The 13,887-nt window shown below is 48.8% G+C and overlaps 1 protein-coding gene and 1 long non-coding RNA gene across 3 annotated transcripts in view; one reads left to right on the top strand and one right to left on the bottom strand.

Annotated features, from left to right (window-relative positions):
- Nucleotides 1-12,866, bottom strand: part of TRAF3IP2 (TRAF3 interacting protein 2) — a 38,199-nt gene extending 25,333 nt beyond the window's left edge. The window contains exons 1-2 of one of the 2 annotated variants that reach the window (XM_015561625.1): nucleotides 12,722-12,866; nucleotides 518-1,354 (exon numbers count right to left, since the gene is read on the bottom strand). In XM_015561625.1, coding sequence (XP_015417111.1) covers nucleotides 518-1,346 — 829 coding nt within the window. In that variant the 5' untranslated portion in view covers nucleotides 1,347-1,354; nucleotides 12,722-12,866. Of the gene's footprint in view, nucleotides 1-517; nucleotides 1,355-2,081; nucleotides 2,170-12,721 lie in introns of those variants that run through there. The other variant, XM_015561627.1, reaches the window with a different exon arrangement.
- LOC107182543 lies at nucleotides 3,135-5,221 on the top strand. The gene is made up of 3 exons (XR_001513259.1): nucleotides 3,135-3,388; nucleotides 3,844-3,884; nucleotides 5,044-5,221. It is a non-coding gene; the product is annotated as an uncharacterized LOC107182543 (long non-coding RNA).
- Nucleotides 12,867-13,887: the final 1,021 nt, after the last annotated feature.

Genomic DNA, 13,887 nt, shown 5'->3' with positions numbered 1-13,887 from the left:
CAAAGGGATTCAAGCAGCAGAATCATAGGAGCAATATGATCTTCATGTAATGGCATGAATCCAGAGTCTCAATGACATTCTGGCACCTTCTGATTTTTTTTTTACTAAAAGCCCCTTTCTCTGCCAAATCTAAGATGGGGAGAAAGCATGCAGAGAAGGAAGAATCCAGATGCCCAAGAATCAGGGCAACAACTACATTTTGTAGAAATCCATTCATTATTTCATACTCCTGCCTCTAGGCCGGTTTCAGTTAACTAGACAGAGGAATCTTTTCTGTCCTTAAAGGTACCGAGAGAAGCCGGTTCCAAGTGGGACAGGTTTTGGGCTAAGATAAAGCATTCTTCCAAAGCCTCTTGCAAATCCAACCACACACAGAAAGCCCTACAAGAAGCAAAATGCCCTCCCTGCATCCTGCCTGACCGGTCTGTGCTGATCTGCGACAGGAGGCACTGACCTGGGGCCCTCGTTTACTTTGTTGCCCAGCCTACCATGTCCAGAGGAGGGAAATCTCACTTACATGGCACCTGGTGAATGGGACCTCCAGGACGATGGTACTGATGGTTCCACTGAGCCCGTGGGGAAAGGTGAGGAGGCGGCATCTGTGCGCACGCTGGGTGCCTCTGAGGTTCAAACGGATGATACTCCCTGGACCTGAGAGGTCTGGGGAGGTCCTGGGGGTAGCACATGGAAGTGAGGGGCAGGGGCCTTTCCAGCTGCCTGATGCCCAGGACATCCTGGGGCTGGGAATTGTACCCCGTGTCTATGGTAGGCAGGTCTGGGGCTGCTCGGTGCCTGTGGGGCTGGGGCCGTGGCACCATCTCTTGGCTATTGCTTGAGGAGTCTGCTAAGGCATTAGGTAAATTTTGGTCTGATTTGCCTGAGCCATGGCCAGTGTCAGGAGAAGCTGCTGAGAGCGGAGATCCCAGCCATTGATTACGCTTTTCCCTAAATGAAAACTGATGCTCTGGGGAGAAGGCACCAATCACAGACTCGGGTTTAGGCTCGCTGGCCCCGAAGGAGTCCGAGGGCAGATCTTTGCCCGGGTCCGGATGTCTCCTCCAGAAGCTGTCTTCGCTCTCCTCCAGGACTTTAGCGCGCAGGCAGGTGATCTGCCGGGACACCGGTCGCTGGTGGTTTACCAGTTGCAGGCGAGGGGGAGTCTGAGAAAAGTCTTCCGAGGAATGGTGAGGGGTTTGGGGTGCAGACGAGCCGTTGGGTGCCATGTTCCTTATGTTTGGAGCAGGGGGTTCTGATCCCTCTTGCAGGGAATATTCTGGGATGGGGTCCAGTAACTGACTCGGGTATGGTTCCGATTCGTCAACCTCCACAGGAATGCTTCGGTTCATGGTCGTTTCTGAAACAAGAGAAAACATGCCGCAGCCTAAGAAGACAGATCCTGTTTTGGAGTGCCCACTTTATGACCTTAAGGGACCTCGCCGAGAGGATGGTTTAGATTAACAGTAGTGTGACACCAACTGTGCTGGCAGAGCCCCAGTCACACAGTTGTTTACTGATCCTCCAGGCAAAGGCACTCACGCTTATTAAGATATTTTTATCTGGAAGGCGATTCAAAGAATGTGACTGGACCATCATGTGGCAGGTAGCACACGGGGAAGACACACATGAACATCAAAGGCCAAGGATCGAGGAAAGAGAACTGAACCCCGATGCGTCCGCTTCATGTGTGCTTGTGAATGTTTAAAATGTGTGGAGGGAACACAGGACATTGCTACACTGTGGTCTTTGAGGATGGAACTCAGCTGGGAAGAGATGTGAGAGGGAGAGCGTTTACCTTTTAAACTTTTAAAACTTTGCTGTGTGACTGTTGCCTAACAATAAAAAATAAATTAAATAAATAAATAAATTTTAAAAAGCCTGTGTTTAAAAGCACTGACAAAAGGGTCACAGTGACATTTCCCACTTAGGTTGTTTAGAGGATTTGCTTTCCTCGGGCACTGTGCCTGCCACGAAGCCAGCTGACCGCCTGGGCTGTGACATGCAGGCTGAACCCGCAAGGTTTGCTAAACTGGCCTTTAGCCCACGGGCCATGCAGCCCACAGCCCAGGTGACCCTGGTTTTACCTGGAGAAACGGAGCTCTGCATCAACGTAACAGGAGAAAGACAGTTAGCCTCCCCTTATGGGCTGAGAGGCCCGGGCACCTAGGCTCCAGAGGAAGGGGCGGGGGGGCGGGGGTGACAGGAGGTCTGTAGGAGGCCCCAGAGCAGGTGTAGTGGGAGGGAAGGAGAAGGAAAAACAACAAATTTCAGAGGTTTGGTCCATGCAGGCCTTGCACAGGGTGTACTTCAAATACCACGCAGAGAAAGGGGCGGTGCCGGCAGGGGTGGGTTTTGAAATTCATATTTTGAATCCGTGTAGCATTTCAACTGCAAACATTTACTGAGGGCTCACTGTGCCTAAAGCCACAATGTACAGCAACTATTGTTCTAAGACAAATTTTGAAAAATATGAATTTGCCTTCTCTGGAGCCCTGTATCCAACCCCCTGGCAACAAGACACATGCACTTTAAAATGCTTCCCCTCGGAGCAGAGATGGGCCAGCGCCTTCCTACCACATGTATCTTCACTGCCTATAGGAAGACACCTCAGCTGGCTTCTCCACTGAGTGCCAAATGAACGCTAGCACTTCTCTGTACCCGCACTTGGTAACAAACGTGCCCATCTGCTGCAAACAACCTCTGACCTGTGTTCTGGCACAGCTGAAAATGTCCGCCTCTCGTTCCTGGCCGGCCCTCCCTCCTGCCTCAGTTTCCACTTTCCTACTGTCCCCTTTCCAGGCTGCTCTCTAGGCCAAGGGTCCTCAAACTACGGCCCGCGGGCCACATGCAAATACAAATATTGTATTTGTTCCCGTTTTGTGTTTTTATTTCAAAGTAAGATATGTGCAGTGTGCATAGGAATTTGTTCATAGTTTTTTTTTAAACTATAGTCCGGCCCTCCAACGGTCTGAGGGACAGTGAACTGGTCCCCTGTTTAAAAAGTTGGAGGACCCCTGCCTAGGCTGTGTGTGTCCCTGCCCCCTCGGCTCTGCAGAAAAGAGACCTCATCACCCAAACTGATTAGGAACCTACCCGAAGCACACCCATTTCAGCTGGTTGTGATGTGTAAAGCTCACCATGGCTTTCCTTTCTTTCTTACAATTTTCCTACAGCTATGACATTGGAGATGCCAGCCAACGTGCTCTTCAGCTGGTCAGGAAACACAAGCCTTTTCTGAAGGGCTGGCTGAGTGTTGTGTAACCTCCCGCTGGCATCTGTGGCGCAGCCGAATGGGAGGGCACAGAGGCATCGACTGAGCCAACCAGCAAGAGGACAGGATTCTGTCAACCCTTTCTTGTTACTCGGTTCTCTCCCATCACCCACACTTCAGGTACCCCTGTGGGTGATCTCCGTGGGTTTTCAAGTGTGAAAGCCTTAGAAGTGCTTCCCTAAACAACAACAAAAGCTGCAGATTCTGCTCTTCTAACTGAGGAGCCGTTGGGGATTTGGAGGGAGCCAATAAAAAAGGTGACAAGTGCCGACATCTCACATAACTGGAAATCTGAGGCCCAGCTTACGGCAACAATTCTACAGTTCAAACTGGTCTGAAAGACACAAAGGGCCCCTCGGATGGTAGTCAATAAACCTGGCATGGTAATGAGCAGCCGCCCAGTAAAGCTATGGGATTAATAATCCTTTAAAAAAAAAAAAGGACCCTGATGTTTTAAACATATGCCTATCAAATATCCAAACAGCAAATAATTAGTGAAACCTGCTATGTGTCCAGCTCTATGCTGGGTGTTCTCCTTAGGCACACACTTAATTTTTTTTTTTTTTTTACAATAGGTAATGCCTACAAGTGATACAACATTCAAGAGTACAAATGGGTATGGAGCAAAAGATATTCAAAATTATTTCTAGAGATGTATAAAACATGTTTTCTACCTTTAAGTTGTTTGTGATCCAGATCAAGAGACAAAACTAGTAACAGGAAATCAAAGGCCCTACCTCAGGGCCTTTGCGCTTATTGTTCCTGCTTCTCAGAGCACTCTTCCCCCACATATCTGTGTGGCTTTCCTTCTCGCCCCTTCAGGTCTTTCCTCGGCTGTCACTTTCTCAGTGAGGTCTCCCTGGCTGTCCTCTCTGAATTTTTCACATGCCCCTTTCACTATCCTCCGTGCTGTACTGTCCTCTCTAGCAGTTATCCTCTTCTTATGTACTACAAATGTGTATTGTAAATACAAATGTCTAATACATTCTTTTTTTGTTTGTCACCCATTCCCCCCCCCAAAAAAATTTAAAGTTCACACTTTAAAGGTGTGATTTTTGACTGCTCTATTCACAGCTATACTCTCAGTACCTAGAACTGTACCTGGCACCCGTAGGTGCTCAATAAATATTTGTTGAATGAATCAATGATTGATGCCTGTTTTGAAGAGGTGACAGACTCATGTAGCTGGCAGTATCACGAACAATGAGAGTGTCAGGCTCCATGAGAGGTAGCAGGGAGTATGGGGTGGACCAAGTCCTCAGAATTTGCTAAATTATACCACATGGGTACCCTTCCCTATTCCTCGCTTTCGTTCTCTCTAATATTGTATTAAGCCCACTCAGTGTCAGGCCCCAAGGTGGCCCTGGGCCATGCCTAAGAGGTCCCACCATGGGTAGAGTTGATCACAATAGCTCTTACAGAATAAAGGTGATTCCACCACCCAGTGTGATAGGAACATGTGACAGCAGGGCAGCTGGTCTCGTCATGTATCCTCAGAGCTTCGCCCAGAAAAGCAGAGGGTGGGGCAGGCCTGCACCTCCCATGTGGGTGCCTCCCAGCTCTGGACCCTTGTGAGGGTGTCACAGAGAACAATTACACAAAAATGCCACATCAGAGGACCCTGGCGGGGTAATGGGCTGTGTTGTGGTTCTAGCTCTTGGCAGTTTTATTTGTTGGTCTTTAATGTCAATATTGTAAAAAGACTTCATATTTTAAAAAGTCACTCAGTACAGCACCACTTCTAACCATTTCCATTTCCCCCTGTTTTATTCCAGGACTTCTCCATATGATGTCCACATGCTTGTAACCCTGCAAGGCCTGTGCTCCAGTCCCCAACTAACAAGGGTGACGCTTGGATTACACTGGAAAAACCCTGTCTTCCACCTATGACAGTGATGGCGAACCTTTTGAGCTCGGCGTGTCAGCATTTTGAAAAACCCTAACTTAACTCTGGTGCCGTGTCACATATAGAAATTTTTTGATATTTGCAACCATAGTAAAACAAAGATATTTTTTTTGATATTTATTTTATATATTTAAATGCCATTTAACAAAGAAAAAATCAACCAAAAAAAGAGTTCGTGTGTCATAGGTTTGCCATCACTGACCTATGACCTAGAAGAAGGCTCTAACCCTGAGGGGGACAGGAGACCTGCCAGCCAGGACCCCTTGAGCCCCGTGCTGGCATCACCCCAACACGAATGCTGAGCTCCGAAGCCTGGGAGACGCTGAGTCTGTCGGGCCTGGAGGTCACGCTTGCCTCACCGTGGCAAATCCCTGCGGGAAGGGAGAGGCTGGAGGTCCGCAGGAACCCAAGGGGGCTTCCAGCTCAGATCCCCTTTCTGAGCCACAGCACAGGTGCCCAGGCCCCACACCCACAAATTCTGAGATGGGGCCAGGGCTCCTGTGTGTTTTTGTCTGAGTCCCACTGGGAAAAGGGTTCTTCCAGACTTTGCCAAGGGAGTGTAATCTGTACAATTTGGAAGTAACCAGTTGCCCTTTGACCGAGTAATTTCTCTTCTAAGAATTTTCTACGGTGATATGTGAAATGAAGTCCTGTGAAATGAAGCGGCCGTGAGGATAGGCGATGCAGCAGTGTGTATTGTAACAAAGAGTAGTAACAAGCCACATGCCCAAAAAGGGTCTGATGGTTTAAACTGTGGTCCAGCTGTACAATGAACACTGTGTCTTTTCAAAAAGACTGAAGAAGTGCTGTGTGAACTGGTGTGGAACTCTCTCCAAGATTTATTGTGAAGTTAAAGCGAGCAGGAGGCAGAGTATGCACCCCTTCGTACCCTCTGAGCTGTATGTGCGCACACCACCCCTTCAGAAACCCGCACAGCGGTCGCCTCTGAAAAGGACCTGGATGACTGGGAACAGGGGCCAGAGGGGGGTCTTGCTTCTCAGAGCATTTTATACCTTTTAAATTTTGTACCAAGTGCCTATGCATCTACTTAAAGGATTAAAAAAGAGAAAGAAAAATAAAGAAGCTCTTCTAGTGATTCTGATGTTCACAAAGATTAGAACCGGTGGGAACGAGGCACTGCTGAGACCACCCAGGAGAGGGAGAGCATGTCCCAGGTGGGAATGGGGTGGGCACAAGCTAGGAACGCAGGCCAGTCCCAAGTACATACAACTAGGCTGAAACAGTTGTGTGGCCAGTCTGGTTCCGACTCTCTTTGACCTGACCTGAGACACGCTATTTTCCTTCTCTGGAACCCACTGCCTTTTGTGAGCTGTGGTTCTAGCTCTTGGATTCTGACCCCACCTTTCTGCAAATCCCTCTGCTTGTCTTCTCTGCCCAGGTCTCTCTGTGGCTTCCTTTCGGCCTCAGGCCTAGGACCTCCCTCTTAGCGCCTCTACTCTACCCTGGATTTGCAGATAAGATCTTACCCCAGATGGCAGCCAATTTAACATCCCATGTGACACTGCTCCCTAGTGTCCCCGTCATAGAATTTTCCATTCCCTCCCTCCCTTCCTCCCTCCCTCCCTCCCTTTCTTCCTCCCCCATTCTCTCAGTCAAACCCCCTGAGCTACCTCCAATTCTTTGCTGATGTCTGTTGCCAGCACCCATTTTCTCCTTCAGGACACCCTGACTTAAATTATTTCTTAAAACGGAGCCGATCAGTCTTCACAACACGACCTTTCTGATCTCACAGTTCATCGAAAAGCTTCTTTCCTCGTATCCTCCCCACCTCCCTTTCTGCATGCCCACCAGTCCCCGCTTGGCCCGTGTGGGAAACAAGCCGTGCACATTCACAGTTAACCGTGCCTGCTGTCTTCCAGATGGGCTTGCCCTGAGTCAGCACATGGTTCTAGAATGTGGGGAAATGTGTGTATTTCAGTGCGCGGGCCCCAGAGCCAAACCCCCTCGGTTTAGACTATTCCTCCGCCAGCTGCGTGGTTAGATGTGTGAACTTGAGAAAATTACTTAACTTCTCTGGGCCTCATTTTTCTCCTCTGTCAAATGGGGAAACTAGCAACACCTGCTCCCTAGGCGTCTGTGAGGACAGAAGATGTAAATAAAGTGCTGACTGCAGCGCCTGGACGATATCAAACTCTCAAAAAATAGAAAGTTACTTTGTTATTATTTTTACAACACTTTCACAGGCACCACGTTTGATAGGAACTATTGCCAGTCACATTTTAAAGATGGGGAAACTGGGGCACTGGGAGGTTTAGTAACTTTCCTAAGGTCACATGGCCAGCAAAATTATTATTTTGGTCTGGGGACTCTTTCTACACTATGTTCACTGGTTTTATACTTGGGTGCTCACAATAGCACAGAAACATGATGTCTGGAGACGTATCTTTTTTCACTAATGTATATTTTGGGCACATTTGATACGTATCTCGCTTGGTCCTTAAAACAAGCTGGATTATGGGCGAGCGGTGTACTTGGTATCGCTTTATCGCTTTACCATTCCTATGCTGCAGAGGGGGGCACATTCAGTAGCTTTCCTAGTCAAAGCTGAATCTAGCCTATACATCTCTTAACTGTTCCCATTAGAGTCATAGAGATTGGGGCTTTTCTCTTAGGGTCCAGATAGTAAACAGTTCATGCTTTGTGGACCATATATGTCTCATACTCTGCCTTTGAGGGTTTGTTTATTTTTAAACAGCCCTTTGAAAATATGAAAAACATTTTTAGTAATATTTCAGTTAGTACATAAAAGACCATGGGTCACTTTTGGCCTGAGGTGGTAGTTTACCAAACTCTGATATAGTCTAGGCCAGTGGTCGGCAAACTCATTAGTCAACAGAGCCAAATATCAACAGTACAATGACTGAAATTTCTTTTGAGAGCCAAATTTTTAAAACTTAAACTATATAGGTAGGTACATTGTTATTAACTTAATTAGGGTACTCCTAAACTGGCCTTTGCTAAAAACGTCCTCAATCTGATTGAGGTACACTCGCTGAGGTCGACCCCTTCCAACTCTCCCAACCACACTCATCTTGTATACTTGTTTCATCTCTCTTTTGTCATCCGCGCGCGATTTGCGGACGCAACTAGCACTAACCAATGCACAATGAGACTGCTGACTGACGGGCTCACTCAACTCAGGCATGAATTGCACGCGCCTCCCCTGCGCCGCGTCTCCTGTCGCCTGACCTACCGACACCCCCCACTTCTTCTAACGCCACTTCTTCAAAATAGACTTGCCCAGGCCGAAAACCGACTTCTGCGCATGGGCCACGAAGTTTCAATCGAACTGTACGTGCGCGCCCGCACGTGGTATTTTGTGGAAGAGCCACACTCAAGGGGCCAAAGAGCCGCGTGTGGTTCGTGAGCCGCAGTTTGCCGACCACTGGTCTAGGCTGTTAAATCCAAATATGCAATGTAATGGATATACTTAAGAAACCTTACGCTTTGTTAGTCATAATTGTTTCTATTCACTGGATATTTACTATGCACCAAATACTGTTCCAAGTGCTTTACATGTATTAACCTATTTCATCCTCACAGCCACCCTATTTGGTAGGCATTATTGTCAGCCCCATTTTACAGATGGGGAAACTGAAGTGCAGGGAGGTTAAGTAACTTTCCTAAGGTCACACGGCAAGAAGCAGAGATAGGATTCAAATGCAAGCAGTTCAGCATCAGAGCCTGTGCACTTAAGCATGTTCTCCTGTAGAAGCATGAATTTATACAGCTATTTGGTGGGGAGAAAGGGGGCAGGGGGAGCTTCTGAAATGAACGTGTTTTAGCGCCATTCACCTTGAAGGTGAGGAGGTGTGGATACAGGCCACCCGTGTGATACGGCGAATCGCCAGGCTGCAAACCTGTGGTGGCTTTCCTTCATGCCTGACAGTAGAGGGTCTGGACGAGACTGCTCAGGCATCTTGATTGGGGAAAAGCACTTGATTGGATCTCATTAAATTTTAATCATAAACTGAATTCAAAATAAATTGAAAACTGGTTGACAGAGCACAAACAAAGGGTGATGATAAATGGTGATGCATCTAGAGAGGGGATATCTTCCAGGGGATGCCTCTGAGGCGAGGACGGATGGGATTTAATGAAGGTGTTATGTCCCCGGAAGAAGACAAATAGCAGAGCAAGAAACAGAGGAAGGGTAGCAGTGAGCTGCCTGAGTAATTAATAAACCACGTCAGCAGCTCCAAACAATCAAGGCTTGCGGCTGTTCACCAGCTGCTCGGATCTTTTTAAAGCATTCTTTGGGTCAACAATAGGGTCAAAGGGCATGAATATTTCAGGTGGGCTTCAACAATAAATATATAAATTTATAGCTAGGAGGATCCTCGGATCCAATTACAAATACTTTTAATTACAGACACTCCAGGTCTTACTTCATTCCCAAGGGAGTAGTTTTCTTACGTCTAAAAGTCATGGATTTTAACAAAAAAGATTTAAACTCGTTAATGTCCTTTGTTTACTGTCCAAATGCATGCGAACTTTCATGACATCGGCTTGCTTAGTGGAAGTTGGTTTAGAGCGAACTGTTTGGCTCAGGGTCAAATTCCAGTGAATAAACACTTCCAAGTTTACTTGCAGAATTTCCCAGACAGAACAGTTCTTCCACTTGGTTTGCCAGAGGATTAGAAGCAGTGGTGAGCCCTGGAGACCAGGGAACATTTACTGGCCCTTGTTCAGACCCAGAACTGTATGCCTCAGCACCAGGCTAAGGGCAGCACGGCGTGACCAGGCCTGATTTGAAGAAGTCCGCTCTGGAACTCCCCTGAGCTGTTAGACAAGGAGGCGATGGGCGAATGGGAACGGGCTGTCTACGCCACGTTGGACACTGATAATAAATATTTAGAGAACAACCTCGAAACAGCCCAGGGGAATGTTTGTTTGCTTGTTTCAGATAAGACTTCTCTACCCACACATTTGTGATTCTTAATTCAGGCCAGGACCCAGAGTGAAGAAGAAGAGGCAGAAGGGAAAAATCAGGAGAGAAAGAGGAAGGGAGAGGAAGGGAGAAAGGAGAACAGAAGAGAAGAGAAACAAGGACAGTGGAGAAACCTTGAAGGACATTTATAAAAATTTACCCTTTGTTGGTGTAGGAGACACTTAACTGCGATTTTTATGTATTTGTGGGTGTGAGAAGTGGCAGTGGGAAGGAAAGGAAAGAGGAATCCAGGTAAGAGTGTTAGGGGTAAGTGGTAAGCCAGGACGAGTCTGAGCAGACATCACAGAGGGGGAAGCGAGTTCAGGCACTGAGAGAGACCTGGTGACCCTGGGAGGGGAGATGGAAAAACACCCGAAACCTGAGCACAGGAAAACCGCGAGGAGAGAAGAGCCGAGTTTCCTTCACCCACGAAGGAGCTGCTGAGACGCCAGCCAGCCAGGTCTGTGGATTGGAAGGGAGGGGGACACACGGGCTGGGGGCCTGGTCAGTCCCAAACAGCTTGATTACAGCTGCCTTATCAGGGAACCCAGCCAAACTGGCACAGCTTAGAGGGTCACAGGTGAGAGCCCACTCACCCGCCCCTGGCCAGTTTATAACTTCTGGTCTCCTGGAAGGTCTGTGTACACATCTGCGCATGTGCATACACACACAAACACAGGCACACACAGGCACACACACAGGCACGCACACACAGGCACACACGGGTACACACGCAGGCGCACACAGGTACACACACAGGCACACACAGGCACACACACAGGCACATACAGGTACACACAGGCACACACAGGCACACACACGTGCGCGCACTCACACACACATACACACACGCACGCACAGAGCAAGCCGAGCACTCAGACACAGAAGCACATGTGGCGGAGCAGGAGGCCTGCTGGGCCAGAGACACAAAGAATGTCAGAGGGAGAAAGGACAGCCTGGATTTTACGAACTAAAAATACCTTGTGACAATTCACGGGGAAGAAATGAGAGAGGCCCACGGTGGGAGCTTCTTGATTCCGATCCTCAGATGCTTTTGCACCAAAGACTGCAGGATTGTTTTGATAAGGAAATGTGATCAAACATTAGGGGTCATTTCCTGGGATGTGAAAGGAATTTAAAGTGGAAAGTGCCTCATTGGTGTTCTTTTCTGCATCAGTTGTCTCCAATTCATGTCATGTTTTTAAGACCAATCTAAAATTGCCCACAGCAGAAAAATGATTTGAATTCAAGATATTTCTGAGATTTCGATTCTACAATGTGTAAAAACACATAGATTTCATTTAGACAAACTACCCACCTAATCTATCTCTCTGAGTGTCTATTAAAGAAAGCCTGCAAACATGTCTGCCTTCTCCTCTTCCTTTTATTTTATAATGAATTTAATTTTTCACTTTTATTTATTTTAAAATTGATTTAAGAGAGAGGAAGGGAGAGAAAGAGAGAGGAAGGGAGAGAGAGAAAGAGAGGAAGGGAGTGGGAGAGAGAGAGAGTTAGAGAGAGAGAGAGAGAAACATCAATGTGAGAGAAACATCATTGGCTGCCTGCAGCACACACCCAGGTATGTGCCCTGACCAGAACCACCACCACCTTTTGGTGCACAGGACGAAGCTCCAACCAACTGAGCCACACCAACCAGGGATCCTTTCATTTTCAGGGCATTTTAAAGTCACCAACTCCTTAATCCTGAGAGAAACTGGCCTTGCACCCTCCAGAAGTGAGTGTCCCGGAGTTAAGAACCTTTTCCCGGACAAGCTGGCTCACTGCCCAGACCTCACTTCTAGTCAGCCCGCCCCATGCAATGAGCGGAGCAGCCACACACTGTCCAGCTCCGCAGGCTCCCCCGCGGACGGCCTTGGAGCTGCAAGGCCAGGTTAAGAGTAACTGTGGGTGGTCTCCCTGGACCAAAACGAGGCTGGCGGCCGAACCACGGCTAGCCTGATTTCAGATAATGGAGCATCATTACTTGAAAATAAAATCAGTCACTCGTCACAAGGAAAACATCTTGAAATTCCTGACCTCCCATCCCAGGGGGATAGGGAGAGCCATTTAAAAACATGATGAGGACTATACCGGGGCCTGGATATTCCACAGAAACGGTTGAGCAATACCAGAAGCCCTGAGTCAGCCATCCCAGTCAGCCACGGCCCGTCGGAACTGGTCTGACAGTCATTGCCCAAAAGAAACAAAAACGACAACAGAAAGGAGTGGTTTGGAAAAGGTTAGGGATTCTGTGGGTCCTGTCATAGTCATCACCCTCACATGGTATCAGGATGTGCTTTGCAGCTTCCTTTCGGCTCCCAGGAGAGGCCCCGCACACAGTGACTGGCCTCCCCAGGCATGTTTCCAGCAACGCCGCCTCTGCCAGCTCTCTGGCCTGCCTCGACTCTGGGCAAGTGCACAGGACAGCTCTTCCTGCGTACCCCGAACGAACAGGATATGAACTAACTCCAGGAATCCCCTGTTTTCTCCTATGGAGTGAAAGCCAGGATGACTGCCTAAATTCCAGGCAGCCCTCGTGCAGAGCCCTGTGGCTGCCCAGCTTTCTCAAAGCCTTACACCCAGACCACGGGTTTACCTTTTGCCTTGAGAGCAGAGCGACACAGAAATGAAAGCAGCTCGTGTGGAAGGATCCTGAGCACGGAGGGGCTGTTGGATAGTATCTTGGGGGCCAGGGGGTCGAAAAGGATTAAGAAACATCTTTGTCCTCCAGCGACTAACCATCTAGCAGCAGGAGGTAAAAATTAATATATTTGAAGAAGCCGTAAATAAGGCTTCTAAGACCACCCATCACGGCTCCCCTCTGGGACTCCCATTACCCTAGTTTTATTTTATTAGAGAGGAATTTAGACGAAATCATGTTAGTTCACCACCACCACCCCTCAGCCCCACACATTTTATTGATGAAGAAATCCAGGCCTAGGGAAACCGAAGGGAATTGCTGAAGACTCAGAACCGGCAAGGAGCAGAGCGAGAACTTGGAACCAAGTTGTTGTTTTTTTTGTCCTCTTTTTATCATTATTCTTTGCTCTCTTTTTTTCCCTGCTCATTTAAAAATAACCGCTTATTCTAAGAGACCATCTTAAACTTAAAAGACACCAGGAGCTTGATTACCTTCTAAGATAAAGTAATAGCATTTCCTGCTGTTTCTCCCTGAGCTCTGTCCAGGGCCAGCAGATGTCTGGGTGGTTGGCGGGGAGGAGGGCGGGGAGAGGGGCTGGGGCGGCCGGAGCCAGCACGAGCGGAGCCGCATTTCAGGCCCAGAATGGAGCGCTGATCTCTCCCCTGCAGGAAACAGGGATCAAGGACACTTGGGCGTTCCCTTCCCACCTCAGCCACTGACGCCTCCCGGGGCCGGAGGCCAATGACGGAGAGTCTCCGCCAGGCCGGGCTCTCGGGGGAGGAGGGGGCCTGCATTCTGCATGGAAACTCCTGGGGACGCGAGGTGCTCCCGCAAGTGGGTCGCGGGCAGCTTCGAACCGCCCGTGTGCGAGCCTCCAGCCCCAGACCTCATCTCCCGGCCGGTCTGGAGTGCCACCCCACCCCCACCCCCTTCCACAGCAGAGACGTCACGGTCCTTTTCTCAGAGCGACTTGGTCTCCCAGCACAAGCACAAGGTGGGGAGAGGGAAGAGGGGAGAGGAAGGCAGCACATTCGGGACAGGAGGCCGCGGGCGTTTGAAAGTGGGTCAGTGGGGACGGAGCCAGGCCGGGCGGCGCCCCGTCGGAGCCCTTACCTGCGGAC

This window comes from Myotis davidii, unplaced genomic scaffold, assembly GCF_000327345.1.
Source record: "Myotis davidii unplaced genomic scaffold, ASM32734v1 scaffold196, whole genome shotgun sequence".
NCBI classification, from domain to species: domain Eukaryota; kingdom Metazoa; phylum Chordata; class Mammalia; order Chiroptera; family Vespertilionidae; genus Myotis; species Myotis davidii.
The sequence above is the reverse complement of the archived record's forward strand: the minus strand, read 5'-3'. Positions and strand labels throughout refer to the sequence as shown.